Here is a 17095-nt window from a genome sequence, read left to right as displayed (position 1 = left end):
CACAACCAGCGGTTCACGTGAGCAGAGATGAAACTCCAAGGGAGACAATTACTGGCTGTATTGTGGGTAGTCAAACATTTCCGGCTCAAAACGATGTAGGAGCATCTTTATTGCCCCTGCAGAATGCGGCTGAGAATTGTCTTGAAGAAGAAACCGCACGACAGTTATGTAATGTTGACTGCATAGCTTTAGGCGAAATTTCTCACCAGGCCCTCGTACTTGGTGGGACACACTATTGTTGTAAGTATCTTTATGTGCTCAGAACTAAAAAGAACGACGTAACGCAATCTACGGGCATACCAGAGACACTGCCCAACACATCTGTGCAAAACCCCATCGGATTTTCACTGTGGTTTCCATTTCGCGACCGATCGTTCCCTACTTTCCGAATAACTAACACACTCTAACCTACGCATATTGCTGTTCTGACCACGAGTGTCTCTTGAAAAGTATTGAGGGCATTGCACATGTGACGTTCGTGGTCAATTACAGAGCGCAACACGCAGCCTTGGTTAGCGTCTGTATTTATATTCAAGCATGTATCTCTCGCGTAATTTCCATATTTTTGTCCAACCCTTTTACTCTGTAGAATCAAGTGTTTCTATAGGTACTTATATGTGAAAATTTTTGAAACTTATTTGTTGCTTATAAAACGTTTGATGATTTAATTAAGGTCACACAGTACATAAATGTGGAACGTGTATACTAGGACGGTGTGCCACACGCCAGATTAGTGTTCTGCTAGGTGCTGGTTTCAGGCAGAACGTTTTGTTACTCTTACAAATATTAAAACATTTGAAACCTTTCAGAATAACATTCAGAACCGTTTCAACTAACGCCCTGTAGAATCTGCTCCAACTTGGATCAACCCATAAACTCTTCCAAGTGTATTCGGTATCACTTTGCACCTCTTCTAAGAACAAAGATAACCACAAACCTACTACAAGAGAAAATGATTTGAAAATAATTAGAATAAATAATGAAAGACATCTCCTAACAAAATGGTTCAAATGGCTCTGAGCAGTATGGGACTTAACTTCTGAGGTCATCAGTCCCCTAGAACTTAGAACTACTTAAACCTGACTAACCTAAGGACATCACACACATCCATGCCCGAGGCAGGATTCGAACCTTCGACCATAGCGATCGCGCGGTTCCAGACTGTAGCGCCTAGAACCGCTCGGCCACCCCGACCGGCATCTCCTAACATTACAGGCAAATTATCATACATACAAAACAAAGGCTGAAAAGGAACAACTGCCAAATGACCAAGTAAATATGACTAACAACTCACTGTTTACACTGATTGATCATATAGAAGACAGAAATCCCAAAAAATGTTTACAATCTGATTCTTCTACTAAGTAAGTACAGGAAAATATAATAATAAGAGTTATTATTATTATTATTTTTAAGAATAAATAAATGAATAGAAAATAGTAATAAAAATAAAATAAATAATTTTTATTTTATAAAAATTTCTCTCCCTCTCTAATTCACACACACACACACACACACACACACACACACACATTCATAAAAGAGTTAAATGCAGAAAACTGAGAATGTTGGTAACAGAATAACAAATGAAACTCTGTATTAAAAAGATGGCAATTACAGTGATGTGTGACGCAAACAGTGAACTGAAAGTGAACTGTAAGATGTCCACGATGTTGCCAGAGGAGAAACAGCAGTTTGCTTGGATTCAGTAAATTAGAAGTTACCTGCAAGAACCTTTCCATTTCATAAAAAAGTTAAGGAACTGTTTTTAAATCTATAACCTAGATGTTAAACCATAACCTATGTATAAAAATGGACAAACCATGTAATATTTCAGGACACTCGCTGAAAATGCCTTCTAAGAAAGGCGAAACGCGTCTGGGTGCATAAATAAAAATAAAAATTTCGTTGTGCAGCACCCAAAAAAGGCATTTTCTTTGAAACAAAAACAACTGAAATTTACACACAGCTGCTGCGAAAATGGCCCTACAAGAAACGTGTTAAAATAAATGACCCTTGCTGAATAGTAGACCGCTGCTCTTAATCAGCAAAATATGATATGCATGTTGTAGACCTGTTGCGCAATTAAATATGTGGTAGGTTTGCTTATCAACGCTACGGTTGCTTCGACATAGATTTCTACTGCTGTCGCTTAGCATGTATCCTCTTCATGTCAGCATAACCTCTGAATCCCACATCATGCCACAACCCACCTTACACTCATATCTAAACAACCTGCTGAAATTCTTTCCTTCCTTCCTCCATCCATTCAACTACAGTTTTCGGCAACGACTCACGTCGTTATACGTGCCCAAACATTTTGTATCTTCAACCATTACCTCCTTATTATGTCTTTCGTGCACTCATTGAAGAGCGTACACGACCTTCACTCGCTCTTTCCATCTGATCTTCGACAGTCACCTGTAACACAACATTTCAAAGGCTTATAAGGTTACTACAGTTAACACAGCTACTGAGTGATCAGAGTCAACACTGATACTATTCATTGGGGAATCACTTATGTACAATCGTAACGCTGGTTTGGAACAGACGAGACGTCAAGTACAATATTTGACATTCATCGCTCTGAATCAAACTTTAAGCTCCAGTTGGTCAACAACTCCAAATAATTTTTCGAGGTCCAGTCGCGACGCGATGAACTGGTGGGCGTACGGCAGCTGCCGAGAATAGTTGCTGGTTTGTGTCCATTGGCGCTCGTCGTAATTAGAAGGTTCGGCTTCTGCTGAGCACCTAGACCCTACGTCTGACTCACCAGTCGACCATCTCTCGTCGGAATGTGAAGCCCACAGAGCAACTCTCTATTTACGACCACGTTACTGGTGTTGGGCGGCAAAAGTGTAGCCCTCTGCAGACCAGACCGGAACTACGGCATTAGCCGTCCGTCGTCGCGCTACTTGTCGCCTGCTGAGCACGCAACCCAAATGACAGTACTGAACTGCGTGGAGCCTCTATGCTCCGTGGCATACAGCGCGTTTCTGTCTTCTTATACAGCGATCATTTACCTTTTGCAGATCTTGTCACTACATATTTGTTACTTGTTATTGCAGATTCAATCTAACATTTAACTGTCCACCAGTCCACCACCATCGCACAGTATACCTCACATTTTTACCTTTTTGTATATAATTAGTCACTACGCACCCAGCTGAATCCCGGTTCATCGCCCCTACGTCACTATCGAATTGTATCCTGCTGATATTCTGTCCGTGCAAACAACTGGCACCCTGAGACTTTCCTTTATTTCTCTCACTGTCGCTTCCGTATACAAGGTAAATATAAGTGAATAGGTATACCGCAGAGCAATAGCCAAAATTCCAAACTCAAACAGATATCCACAAAATTATCGTTGGTGGACATGACATATTATTCTTAAAGCATTTCGTGGGCAATGAAACATAAGTTACCCAGATAATTATTGTATTTGCTATTATTGAATGAAAATACGCGAAATGTATTCACTTACTGATTTTATTTTAGGAGTTTGAAGATGTATTTTTTCCAGTTTAAATTTTCATAAATATCGACATCTAAGTATTTGAAGTTACCACCCTAGATATTGTCTGCTCAACATACGGCACATTTATCGTGAGTGCAGTACTATTCAATAATGCTTTAAGAACACTACCTTCCGTTTCTTCTGTTAATGTATGTATGTTAGCATTGATTTTGATCTGAAAACAATGGGTAATTCTGCTTGTTGGAAGATCGTTTACATACACGTACGAGAAAAAATGGTGGACTTAACACTGAACTTTGTGGAACACCACGCAAATGATTTCCACCCATGGATAAGAATCTCTCCTGCTAATAGTGGAAGAATTATGAAGTACATTTTTCTGCATTCTGTTGAATACATATAGCGCTCGTTAGCCATTTGTTGGCCACCCCAAATTTTCTTGAAACTTCAGTTTAATTAGGAAAATATTGCTATTCACACCGTCAAATGTCTTATGTGGGTACCAAAAAATACCAACCAGTGCTATTTTCTAATAAAAAACTTGCAAAAGTGATGACTGAAAGCATTAAGTAGCAACAGAGCAACTCTTCTGAAATTCAAATTCTGATGCAAACAGTTGATGAAACGTGTAGTGCTGATCTTGGGCGCTGCCAACAGCTTGCGATGGAGCGCCGGAGGGCGTGCCATGCCTCAGCTCGGGCCGCGAGGTGCTGGACAAGTACAACTTCTCGGCGGACCGCCTCTCCAGCGACCTGGCGTGCATGGCCGGGCTGTGGGGCGGCTTCCACCTGCTGGCCATCGTCTGCCTCTGGGTGCGCGTCCGTTCCAACTGACCGCCGTGCTGAGGCACTGGTGGAAAAACGGACTGCCTACGACGGTCAGTGCTACACTGTTACAATATCGGTATGTAATAGAGATCTAGTTGCCATTAAACGTAGATATCAAAAAAATGTAAACATCATATCGCATTTTTGGTCCTGGTATCCCAGGGGGGAGGATCTAAGCGGATCTGGACGTCATAGCCTGTAGTATTTACCACTATTTTGAAACGCTTTGACACAAAATGTATAATCGATACTGAAACGAAACTTTATCAAAAGAATTAGCATATTGTGACCCGTATGTGAAACAAAATTAAAATCTCTTCACTTAAAACTTCCGGGCTGATAGGCCGTGGTCGAAGTATAAAACTGTCTCCTGACGTTTCGTCTCCGACTGCGGGAGACATCCTCGGAGGTAAAGCGGCGAACTGCGAAGAGAACTCGCAGACGCAGACGCACTTGACCGAGGGTTGTACCCTCTGCAGTTGGCGAAGTACTAGCGCAACTAAGGCGCTTCTCCTTCTTACATGAAGATTGGTGTGGGATGTCATGGCGGCTGGATGATTGCTTGACTTTGTGCTGTTTTTTTTTTTTTTTTTAAATAGAGAAAGATTAAAGAATAGTGAGAGGGACAGTCAGAGAATGGAAAAGGAACGGCCTAAGTGGCTGGCCGGTATTTTCTACAATGGGTTCCGCTACTCCGCATAATTTCCTCGTAGTTTAGCTACTGCTGCTGTAATAGGGCCTTTTGCTCGGCGACAAATCTTTCAATTTCAAGGTCCTCGGGAGTTTTCTTGATCCTACCGGCACGGGACTCTGCCTTGAACCATTGTTCCGAGACACCGAACAAGATATCCCAGTCTCGTGGCGTAAAAATCGGGTACGAGTTGATAAGGGCCAACTCTTTCCTGGTGAGCACGCGATTGAAGATGCACCGCAAATCACCGAAGCGGTATGGGCGGTGCGTGAGGGAAGGCTTAGGTATGTCGGGCGGAGTGAAAGGGTATGGATAGTCGAAGTAGGGGTATGACCCGTCTTTTAGTGACTTCACAATCTTCTTAAGGAAGGTCTGCACGCTACGCACTCCTGGGAGTGCTAGGCACAGACCCTCCTTTACTGTTGACTCATCGTTGTGGGAGGAGTCGGTCGGCGCCGCGGCACTGTTACTTGCGGCTGCCACCACGGTGGGGGGCGGCCCTGGTGTCACACCGTCTGTTTCCATAGGCGCCACCATCTGCATTGCTGCAGGGGGCGGAGCGGCGGTTGTTTGCGTGGCCGCATCGACCCCCACCGGTCGACTCACGGGGGGGGGGGGGGGGGGCGGCGGCGGCGGGAACTGGCGGCTTCTTCTTGATAGCCCGCAGCTCATCGCGCAGCTGCTGGAGCTGGCGATGCACAGCTGCGAGCTCCTCCTTCAGTGTGGCCCTTTCGGCCGCAAAGGCGGCTTGGAAGCCGGCCATAGCTTGGTCGGTGGCGGCTTCAAGGCGGCGCGGCTCGCACCCCTCGCCAGAGCGGTGGAGTGGGGGAGCGGGGCGGCCGTCGTGCCGCTTGACGCCGCCGCAGGGCGTGGTACAGCGGGTAGACGTCATGATTCCCGAAGGTAGCCGCAGCTACGCGAGTTGGCGGCGTGTGGCCCGCCGCAGCTGCTGGCCACCCCACGAGGCTTCGTGCAACAGCGGGTGTCGTGAGCCGCCGCGCACTTCAAGCACGCGACGGCGTTCGTGCACTCGCGCGCAGTATGCCCCAGCTGCTGACAATTGTAGCACTGCAGGCTCTTGCTGTTCTGCTGCGTTCGCTTGCGCTCTGGCTGCCGTTGAACCCCATCGCGTGGATGAGAGCTTCCAGTGCGGCGGCAATCTGCTTCCCAGCCATGGCGTTGCGTGCGCGGTGACAGTAGCGAAGTGCGTCGCAGCGAGTCGAGCAGCGGAATGACCACCACGCAAACCGAGAGAACTCGAGGAAGCGCTGATTATATAAGCAGTACAGAGGGCGCCACAGTCGATCACGTGGCGTCGGCTATGACATTGTCTCTGGTGGCGCCCTCTGTACTGCCTATATAATAAGCGCTTCCTCGAGTTCTCTTCGCAGTTCGCCGCTTTACCTCCGAGGATGTCTCCCGCAGTCGGAGACGAAACGTCAGGAGACAGTTTTATACTTCGACCACGGCCTATCGGCCCGGAAGTTTTAAGTAAAGACAATACCGGCCGTGAAAGTTTACATTGTATGATCAAAATTAAAATCTGTTGAATACATATTGGATTCATTATTGATTTTTATCTTACTCGCTAAATTAGGTGCAATTTTTATTTTAGGAACTCTGTACTTCAACATTATTCAAACAAATCTTATTCTTTTAATTATTAACTTGTTGAAATAGTAGGAGAGGAACATTTACCGATTTGTTGTTTTGTGTATTTAAAAAAAAAAGGTTTTTAAAGGTCAGTTTTTCCTCCGAATAATTTAAGAGCATACGACAATCTCCCGCCTAAAATACTCAGTACGGTTGAATAATGTGATCCTGCCTCGGGCATGGATGGGTGTGATGTCCTTAGGTTAGTTAGGTTTAAGTAGTTCTAAGTTCTGGGGGACTGATGACCTCAGAAGTTAAGTCCCATAGTGCTCAGAGCCATTTGAACCATTTGAATAACGTGGTACACTGTGTAGGCAAGCACTACATTATTATTAATTCAAAATGTTTCTGTAGCTTTAATGTTGTATGGGATAATGATACTTACGTATGCAAAAATGTTCATTACGAAAAACTGAAACTAAAGACTTGGATGTTATTTGTTTCTCAATGATTTCTCAGAACATTCCAACTCCATAATTTTGTTTATTCGGGAGGACGACGATTCAATCCCGCGTCCGGCCTTCCTCATTTAGGTTTTCCGTGATTTCCCTAAATCGCTCCAGGCAAATGCCGTGATGGTTCCTTTGAAAGGGCACGGCCTACTTTCTTCCCCGTCCTTCCCTAATCCGATGAGACCGATGACCTCGCTGTCTGGTCTCGTCCCCTAAACAACCCAACCCATCATCTTGTTGATTCTTTCATCTTCTTTAGTTTTCTGTCTTTTCTTGGCCATTCTGGCCTCCTTTATACTTTCAACAGTTTCTTCAGTTTCAACTACATCATGCCTGTCCACTCGTGGCAGCTCATTTTTCATGTTGTCCCCAATTTTGACACCTAGTCTGCTCATGGTCTGTAGTCGGTTTGTCACTCCATCATTAAAACATACTGTGGCATCCATCACAACAATCTGAAAAACTAACTTGACAAATGTAAACTCAAGTCATCTACAGAAAGCTCGATTACAATAGGTCGCTATTCATAGTACAATCCATACGTTTCTCAAGGATGTTACACGAACCAGTTGCTACAGAAATAGCGGCGCCAAAATTAAATAACGAGACGCTGTAGGCAAGGTTAAATGTTTCACATTAGTGTGACAGGTGCCTCATTCACGCCCCGCTTCTGCTTTAGAATGGCATTTGGAAACAAAAATAATAAGATACTGTAGATAAAGCATATATTACACTACTGGCCATTAAAATTGCTACACCACGATGATGACGTGCTACAGACGCGAAATTTAACCAACAGGAAGAAGATGCTGTGATATGCAAATGATTAGCTTTTGCCCTTAATCGGGCAGGTAGGTTAGAAAATTTAAAAAGGGAAATGGATAGGTTAAAGTTAGATATAGTGGGAATTAGTGAAGCTCGGTGGCAGGAGGAACGACACTTTTGGTCAGGTGCATACAGGGTTATAAATACAAAATCAAATAGGTGTAATACAGGAGTAGGTTTAAAAATGAATAAAAAAATATGAGTGCGGGTAAGCTACTACAAACAGCATAGTGAACGCATTATTGTGGCCAAGATAGACACGAAGCCCACTCCTACTACAGTAGTACAAGTTTGTATGCCAACTATCTCTGCAGATGATGAAGAAATTGATGAAATGTATGATGAGATAAATTATTCAGGTAGTGAAGGGAGACAAAAATTTAATAGTCATGGGTGACGAATTCGATAGCAGGAAAAGCGAGAGAGGGAAACATAGTAGGTGAATATGGATTGGGGGGAAGAAATGAAAGAGGAAGCCGCCTGGCAGAATTTTGCACATAGCATAGCTTAATCATACCTAACACTTGGTTCAAGAATAATGAAAGAAGGTTGTATACATGGAAGAGCCCTGGAGATACTAGAAGGTTTCAGATAGATTATATAATGGTAAGACAGAGATTTAGGAACCAGGTTTTAAATTGTAAGACATTTCCAGGGGCAGATGTGGACTCTGACCACAATCTGTTTGTTATGAACTGTAGACTAAAACTGTCGAAACTGCAAAAATGTGGGAATTTAAGGAGATGGGACCTGGATAAACTGACTAAACCAGAGGTTGTACAGAATTTCAGGGAGAGCATAAGGGAACAATTGACAGGAATGTGGGAAAGAAATACAGTAGAAGAAGAATGGGTAGCTCTAAGGGATGAAGTAGTGAAGGCAGCAGAGGATGAAGTAGGTAAAAAAGACGAGGGCTAGTGGAAAAATCTTGGGTAACAGAAGAAATATTGAATTTAATTGATGAAAGGAGAAAATATAAAAACGCAGTAAATGAAGCAGGCAAAAAGGACTACAAACGCCGTTAAAATGATATCGACAAAAAGTGCAAAATGGCTAAGCAGGGATGGCTAGAGGACAAATAAGGATGTAGAGGTTTATCTCACTAGGGGTAAGATAGATACTGCCTACAGGAAAATTAAAGAGACCTTTGGAGAAAAGCGAACTACTTGTATGAATACCAAGAGCTCAGATAGAAATCCAGTTCTAAACAAAGAAGGGAAAACAGAAAGGTGGAAGGAGTATATAGAGGGTCTACACAAGGGCGATGTCCTCTAGGACAATTTTATGGAAATGGAAGAGGATGTACATGATGATGAAATAGGAGATACGATACTGTGTGAAGAGTTTGACAGAGCACTGAAAGACCTAAGTCGAAACAAGACCCCAGGAGTGGACAACATACCATTAGAACTACTGACAGCCTTGGGGAAGCCGGGCCTGACAAAACTCTACCAGCTGGTGAGCAAGATGTATGAGACAGGCGAAATACTCTCAGACTTCAAGAAGAATATAATATTTCAAATGCCGGCCGTAGTGGCCGTGCGGTTCTAGGCGCTACAGTCTGGAGCCGAGCGACCGCTACGGTCGCAGGTTCGAATCCTGCCACGGGTATGGATGTGTGTGATATCCTTAGGTTAGTTAGGTTTAAGTAGTTCTTAGTTCTAGGGGACTGATGACCTCAGAAGTTAAGTCCCACAGTGCTCAGAGCCATTTGAACCAATAATTCAAATCCCAAAGAAATCAGGTGTTGACAGATGTGAATATTACCTAACTATCAGTTTAATAAGTCACAGCTGCAAAATACTAACATGGATTCTTTACAGACGAATGGAAAAACTGGTAGTAGCCGACCTCGGGGAAGATCAGTTTGGACTCCGTAGAAATATTGGAACACGTGAGGCAATACTGACCATACGACTTATCTTAGAAGAAAGATTAAGGAAAGGCAAACCTACGTTCCTAGCATTTGTAGACTTAGAAAAAGCTTTTGACAATGTTGACTGGAATACTCTCTTTCAAATTCTGAAGATGACAGGAGTAAAATACAGGGAGCGAAAGGCTATTTCCAATTTGTACAGAAACCAGATGGCAGTTTTAAGAGTGGAGGGGCATGAAAGGGAAGCAGTGGTTGGGAACGGAATGAGACGGGGTTGTAGCCTATCCCCGATATTATTCAATCTGTATATTGATCAGGCAGTAAAGGAAACAAAAGAAAAATTCGGAGTAGGAAGTAAAATCCACGGAGAAGACATAAAATCTTTGAAGTTCGCCGATGACACTGTAATTCTGTCAGAGACAGCAAAGGACCTGGAAGAGCAGTTGAACGGAATGGACAGTGTCTTGAAAGGAGGATATAAGATGAACATCAACAAAAACAAAACGAGGATAATGGGATGTAGTCGAATTAAATCGGGTGATGCTGAGGGAAGTAGATTAGGGAATGAGACACTTAAAGTAGTAAATGTGTTTTGCTATTTGGGGAGCAAAATAACTGATGATGGTCGAAGTAGAGAGGATATAAAATGTAGTCTGGCAATGGCAAGGAAAGCGATTCTAAAGATGAGAAGTCTGTCAACATCTAGTATAGATTTAAACGTCAGGAAGTCGTTTCTAAAAGTATTTGTGTGGAGTGTAGCCGTGTATGGAAGTGAAATATGGACGATTAATAGTTAACACAAGAAGAGTATAGAAGCTTTCGAAATGTGGTGCTACAGAAGAATGCTGAAGATTAGATGGGTAGACTGCATAACTAATGAGGAGGTATTGAACAGAATTGGGGAGAAGAGACATTTGTGGCACAACTTGACAAGAAGGTGGGATCGGTTGGTAGGACATGTTCTGTGGCATCCATGGATCACAAATTCAGTATGGGAGGGCAGCGTGGAGGGTAAAAATCGTAGAGGGAGACCAAGAGATGAATAACTAAGCAGATTCAGAAGGATGTAGGCTGCAGTAGGTACTGGGAGATGAAGAAGCTTGCACATGATAGCAAGGAGAGCTGCATCAAACCAGTCTCAGGACTGAGGACCACAACTTCAACAATAGCTTTTCAGAGCATTCACTCAAGGTTGGCGGCGGTGGCGACACCTACAACGTGCTGACATGAGGAAAGTTTCCAACCGATTTCTCATACACAAAAAGCAGTTGACCAGCGTTGCCTGGTAAAACGTTGTGATGCCTCATGTAAGTATACCGAGAGGTTGTAACAATGGAAAATTCTACTGAAATGCAGGAGGATCTGCAACGAATTGACGCATGGTGCAGGGAATGGCAATTGAATCTCAATGTAGACAAGTGTAATGTGCTGCGAATACATAGAAAGAAAGATCCTTTATCATTTCGCTACAATATAGCAAGTCAGCAACTGGAAGCAGTTAATTCCATAAATTATCTGGGAGTAGGCATTAAGAGTGATTTGAAATGGTATGACCATATAAAATTAATCGTCGGTAAAGCAGATGCCAGACACATATTCATTGGAAGAATCCTGAGGAGATGCAGTCCGAAAACAAAGGAAGTAGGTTACAGTACACTTGTTCTCCCACTGCTTCAATACTGCTCACCGGTGTTGGAATCGTACCAGATAGGATTGATAGAAGAGATAGAGAAGATCCAACGGAGAGCAGCTCGCTTCGTTACAGGATCATTTAGTAATCGCGAAAGCGTTACGGACATGATAGATAAACTCCAGTGGAGGGCTCTGCAAGAGAGACGCTCAGTAGCTCGGTACGGGCTTTTGTTCAAGATTCGATAACATACCTTCACTGAGGAGTCAAGCTGTATATTGCTCCCTCCTTCATATATCTCGCGAAGAGACCATGAGGATAAAATCAGAGAGATTGGAGCCCACACAGAAGCATACCAACGATCTTTCTTTCCACGAACACCACGAGACAGGAACAGAAGGGAGAACGGATAAAGGTACTCAAGGTACCCTCCGCCACACACTGTCAGGTGGCTTGCCGAGTATGGATGTAGATGTAGATGTAGTTTGTAACTAACTTAAGTTATTTTGATATAGTTCAATAATTGTCACCATGGACGCGGCTGCCGTCGGTCGCTAAGCGACCGTACCTACGTTGGGCTGCGCAGTGCTCTGGATGAAAATAACACGTTACATGCTGAACCATGATAACACGTTATATGTTGAAAACGGAGCGATAGTTATAGCCCTTAACGTCGGAAAAGTTCCGTGCATATGACAACAAAAATTGCGTTGGAGAAGGAATACAGTTAGAGGATAAAACAGTAAAATGTAAACAATAGTTAATAGTACATTACACGCGTGATGATTCCTACAAATAGTCGGTGTATGTGCAACAATTTGACTCTTACGCTCACGTTCGCAGGTTCACACGCACCGTTCCTGCTTCGCCTCTCGTGGCTGCCACACTGCTCGCGGTTGTGGTCTGCCACGCAGAAGACAGCGTCTGGAACCGCCGTCTTCGACTACAGACTGTGACATATGTGCCAAATTCTACGACAGGGGTATCTCGAGCTGTGGTCCGAGTACTCATCCAACAAAGAGGGATCATTCCTTTACTGTTGCCATGCTTGCAGACAATGGTTGCTCTGAGCTTTAATACCAGAGGCACCCGTCGATAAAAGGAGTATTAGTATAAAAACGCTTGTGAGGTACCACGAAATATTACGAATTTGATCTCTCTATTAACTCCTGTTCATACTTGTTTAAATATGAACTATTTTAGCCAAATGCAACAGATACGACTGCGGCGTAACGTATTAAGCTATACAACTCTGACATATCTGCTTCATGTAGATGAAAGAAATGTTAGATTTTTATAGAGAAAAGAGACTGTTATTTATTGCCACTAACAAGTAAGTTATATGGAGATTTTCGTCTCATACAGCGCCTGTTATTTATTGCCACTAAGAAGTAAGTCATATGGAGATTTTCGTCTCATACAGCGCTAAAGAAATTTTTGGGAAATGATTTGGAGAAAGTGTGAGCCTAATTATTCATTATATTTTCGTGTATGTAATTTTATGACGCCATTATAATATAAAATAAAATAAATCTGTTCCAGGTATCAGTTGATACCACTTTCAAACCCACCGAAGTGCAATATACAATTAATTAAGCATCTGTCTTGGTGAAGCATTTCATCTTTAAAAGAGACACAAACTTTCAGGCGGTGACTCAGCTGACACGCTGCAAGAAAAGAAAACCAATTTTTAGATTCATATCTGCTGGATAATCTGTTGTCAGACAATACAAATGCTCAGTGACTGTGACATCGTTATTCACGGGTTCAGCTGCTCCCGAAATTAATTTTGTTGACATTTATGTCCTACACATGAATAGGGAGCGAATATAAGAGAAGAATTTGGAGGATTTAACAAGTAATAAGTTTCCTCAAATCAAGTGAAATCTACAGCTTGCAATTTGCGAAAAGTAGTAGATGTTTTGAGCAGCTTCATTTTCCATCACAATGTATTCCAGAACTTCCAAAATTTCACAGTCCAGTTGTAGCTTCTGCATCACGATATAAATTTGGCATTAAATTTTAATTGATTCAAATGCATTTTTTATGTAGCGTCACAGATGTAAAAGTAAATTTCAACGACAGTTTTTGGAATCAGCTACAGAATTTGTTCTTGTTTGCATTTTATGTAAATATCTGTATCGAATACAACAAATTAGAATTTTTATATAGCTTGTGCATTGTATAAAAGCCATCGGTTTCTTAATTGCTGACTATCAAGTAGTACACACTTTTTTCGTGAATTTCAGTATTTTGTACATTGGAATAATCATTTAAAGTAATCATATGGGCGCCCCTGGTGTAGATTATTGTTATCAACTAAAACCTAGCAAGAAATGAAATTCACGGTGTACACTTACGACACTAAAAAGAGCTCAAATCATTTTGGTTACAATGAATACAAAACACTATCATAAATTATGATTGTACAGCAGAAAAGAGCGCCCTAAGGTCCTTCAAACCACAACGAGTAGTAGAACGACCAGGGTCATTTGTGAGTATAGAATTATCTTACGCTGCTCATAGAGTTTGTTCGATTCCTTTGCTGTTGTTGTGACAGATAGCAAAAATCTAAAGAAACGTGAAGCTGCCTCCATGTTGTAACAAGTTGCGTAATGATGTGAGTTATTCCAATTATATTACTATTAACGAAGTGACACTACATTTACGCTTACGAGGAGTCGTAACAGAGACGCGTATAATGTGCAGCACGGTCTTTCACACAGATGACACGGTCGACGCATCATATGTAGGACTCCATGAAACAACGCAGTAATCCTGAGCCATGACCGCCCAACATCGGGTGTGGTAAGTGCAGAATCCGACCTCCCTCCAGTGCTTTCCAGAAGCTTCTGCATTATCCTTCCTGCATGTTGCGACACTGTTCAGTGTTCATTTGTTGTATACACAAACAGTTTCAAATCAAGAAAGACGTATTTTTGTGTTAATTGGTTTTCAAATGAATGTGAATGCTAGAAGCTGTGTCAGCGACTATTATGAACATAGATTCCATTAATGTAATTATGGAACTATGGACAGAATGAGCAATGTGATTACAATACTTTTTACTGAAAAAAAGAACTACTGTTTACGAGTGTAGAGACAGTATTACATTGTCTCCTCGCTACTAGTTACAAAACTGCCTTATTTACTTTTATAAAGTAGTTATTTTATACAGTGGTGATACTGTATCCTTCTATCCTAAAATGAACGAAATGTATCTTTTGAAATTATGGTCTTTTTTATACAGGGTGAGTCACCTAACATTACCGCTGGATATATTTAGTAAACCACATCAAATACTGACGAATCGATTCCACAGACCGAACGTGAGGAGAGGGGCTAGTGTAATTGGCTAATACAAACCATAAAAAAACGCACGGAAGTATGTTTTTTAACACAAACCTACGTTTTTTTAAATGGAACCCCGTTAGTTTTGTTAGCACATCTGAACATATAAACAAATACGTAATCAGCGCCGTTTGTTGCATTGTAAAATATTAACTACATCCGGAGATATTGTAACCTAAAGTCGACGCTTGAGTACCACTCCTCCGCTGTTCGATCGTGTGTATCGGAGAGCACCGAATTACGTAGGGATCCAAAGGGAACGGTGATGGACCTTAGGTACAGAAGAGACTGGAACAGCACATTACGTCCATATGCTAACACCTTTTTATTGGTCTTTTTCACTGACGCACATGTACATTACCATGAGGGATGAGGTACACGTACACACGTGGTTTCTGTTTTCAATTACGGAGTGGAATAGAGTGTGTCCCGACATGTCAAGCCAATAGATGTTCAATGTGGTGGCCATCATTTGCTGCACACAATTGCAATCTCTGGCGTAATGAATGTCGTACACGCCGCAGTACATCTGGTGTTATGTCGCCGCAGGCTGCCACAATACGTTGTTTCATATCCTCTGGGGTTGTAGGCACATCACGGTACACATTATCCTTTAACGTACCCCACAGAAGGAAGTCCAGAGGTGTAAGATCAGGATAACGGGCTGGCCAATTTATGCGTCCTCCACGTCCTGTGAAACGCCCGTCGAACATCCTGTGCCGGCCGCGGTGGCCGTGCGGTTCTAGGCGCTTCAGTCCGGAACCGCGGAACTGCTACGGTCGCAGGTTCGAATCCTGCCTCGGGCATGGATGTATGTGGTGTCCTTAGGTTAGTTAGGTTTAAGTAGTTCTAAGTTCTATGGGACTGATGACCTGAGAAGTTAAGTCTCATAGTGCTCAGAGCCATTTGAACCATTTTGAACATCCTGTCAAGGGTCAGACTAGTGTAATTGCGGAATGTGCACGTGCACCATATGCTGATACCACATACGTCGACGCGTTTCTAGTGGGACATTTTCGAGCAACGTTGGCAGATCATTCTGTAGAAACGCGATGTATGTTGCAGCTGTTTGGGCCCCTGCAACGAAGTGAGGACTAATGAGGTGGTCGCCAATGATTCCGCACCATGCATTTACAGTCCACGCTCGCTGTCGCTCTACCTGTCTGAGCCAGCGAGGATTGTCCACGGATCAGTAATGCATGTTCCGTAGATTCACTGCCCCGTGGTTTGTGAAACCTGCTTCATCGATAAACAGGTAGAACTGCAACGCATTCTCTGTTAATGCCCATTGACAGAATTGCACTCGATGATTGAAGTCATCACCATGTAATTGCAGATGTAGCGACACATGAAACGGGTGAAAGCGGTGACGATGCAGTATGCGCATGACACTACTTTGACTCAGTCCACCGGCTCTCGCAAGGCCCCGTGTACTCATGTGTGGGTTCATGGCAACACCAGTTAACACACCAACTGCACCCGCTTCTCCTGTAACGGGCCTGTTATGGACCCGTTTGCGTGCTACGACCATACCTGTTACATACAGTTGGCGGTAGATGTTTTGCAATGTGCGGCACGTTGGATGCTCTCTGTCCGGGTACCGTTCTGTATACACCCTGCAGGCTTCAGCTGCATTTCGTCGACACTCGACATAGATGAGTATCATCTCCGCCTTTTCAGAGTTCGAATACACCATGGTCACAGTTCCTACAACACTACACTATCACAGACGTCTGGTAACACGGTGTACTACAGTTGGTCTGCGTGCGGAGACGAATGCAGAATAACAATAGCAGCAAGCGCTACATGCGGACACTGCGACAGCTAGACCAAACCACAACAGTGCACTACAGCCGCACTCGTAAACACGGTCGTCATCGTAAACATGTCCCTGCAGATGCTGCTCGCCGACCGTGGGCCGTGTTTGTTACAACACGCAACTGAACGTCGGAGGTTTCAAGCGTCAACTTTAGGTTACAATATCTCCGGATGTAATTAACATTTTACAATGCAACAAAGGGCACTGATTAAGTATTTGTTTATATGTTCAGATGTGCTAACAAAACTAACGTGGTTCCATTTAAAAAAAAACTTAGGTTTGTGTTAAAAAACATACTTCCGTGCATTTTTTGTTTGTTTGTACTAAACAATTACACTAGCCCCTCTCCTCACGTTCGGTCTGTGGAATCGGTTCGTCAGTATTTGATGTGGTTTGCGAAATATATCCAGCGGTAACGTTAGGTGACTCACCCTGTATATTAAATAAAGCAACAGTTTCATAGAGAGCATGAACAAACTCTTAAAAAGAAAGG

At 43.0% G+C, this 17095-nt stretch overlaps 1 protein-coding gene across 4 annotated transcripts in view; it reads left to right on the top strand.

The window, feature by feature from the left end:
- Positions 1 to 13019, top strand: part of LOC126251689 (protein scarlet-like) — a 327742-nt gene extending 314723 nt beyond the window's left edge. For 3 of the 4 annotated variants that reach the window (XR_007545773.1, XR_007545771.1, XR_007545772.1), the window contains 2 exons: positions 4136 to 4381; positions 12276 to 13018. Coding sequence is in view for 1 of the 4 variants with exons in the window: in XM_049952276.1 (XP_049808233.1) it covers positions 4136 to 4311 (176 nt within the window). In the remaining 3 variants the exon portion in view is untranslated. Of the gene's footprint in view, positions 1 to 4135; positions 4382 to 12275 lie in introns of all 4 variants that reach the window. The other variant, XM_049952276.1, reaches the window with a different exon arrangement.
- The last annotated feature ends 4076 nt before the right edge of the window (positions 13020 to 17095 follow it).

Source organism: Schistocerca nitens, chromosome 4, assembly GCF_023898315.1.
Source record: "Schistocerca nitens isolate TAMUIC-IGC-003100 chromosome 4, iqSchNite1.1, whole genome shotgun sequence".
In the NCBI taxonomy this organism is placed as follows: Eukaryota; Metazoa; Arthropoda; class Insecta; order Orthoptera; family Acrididae; genus Schistocerca; species Schistocerca nitens.
This window is presented reverse-complemented; position numbering and strand designations above follow the sequence as displayed.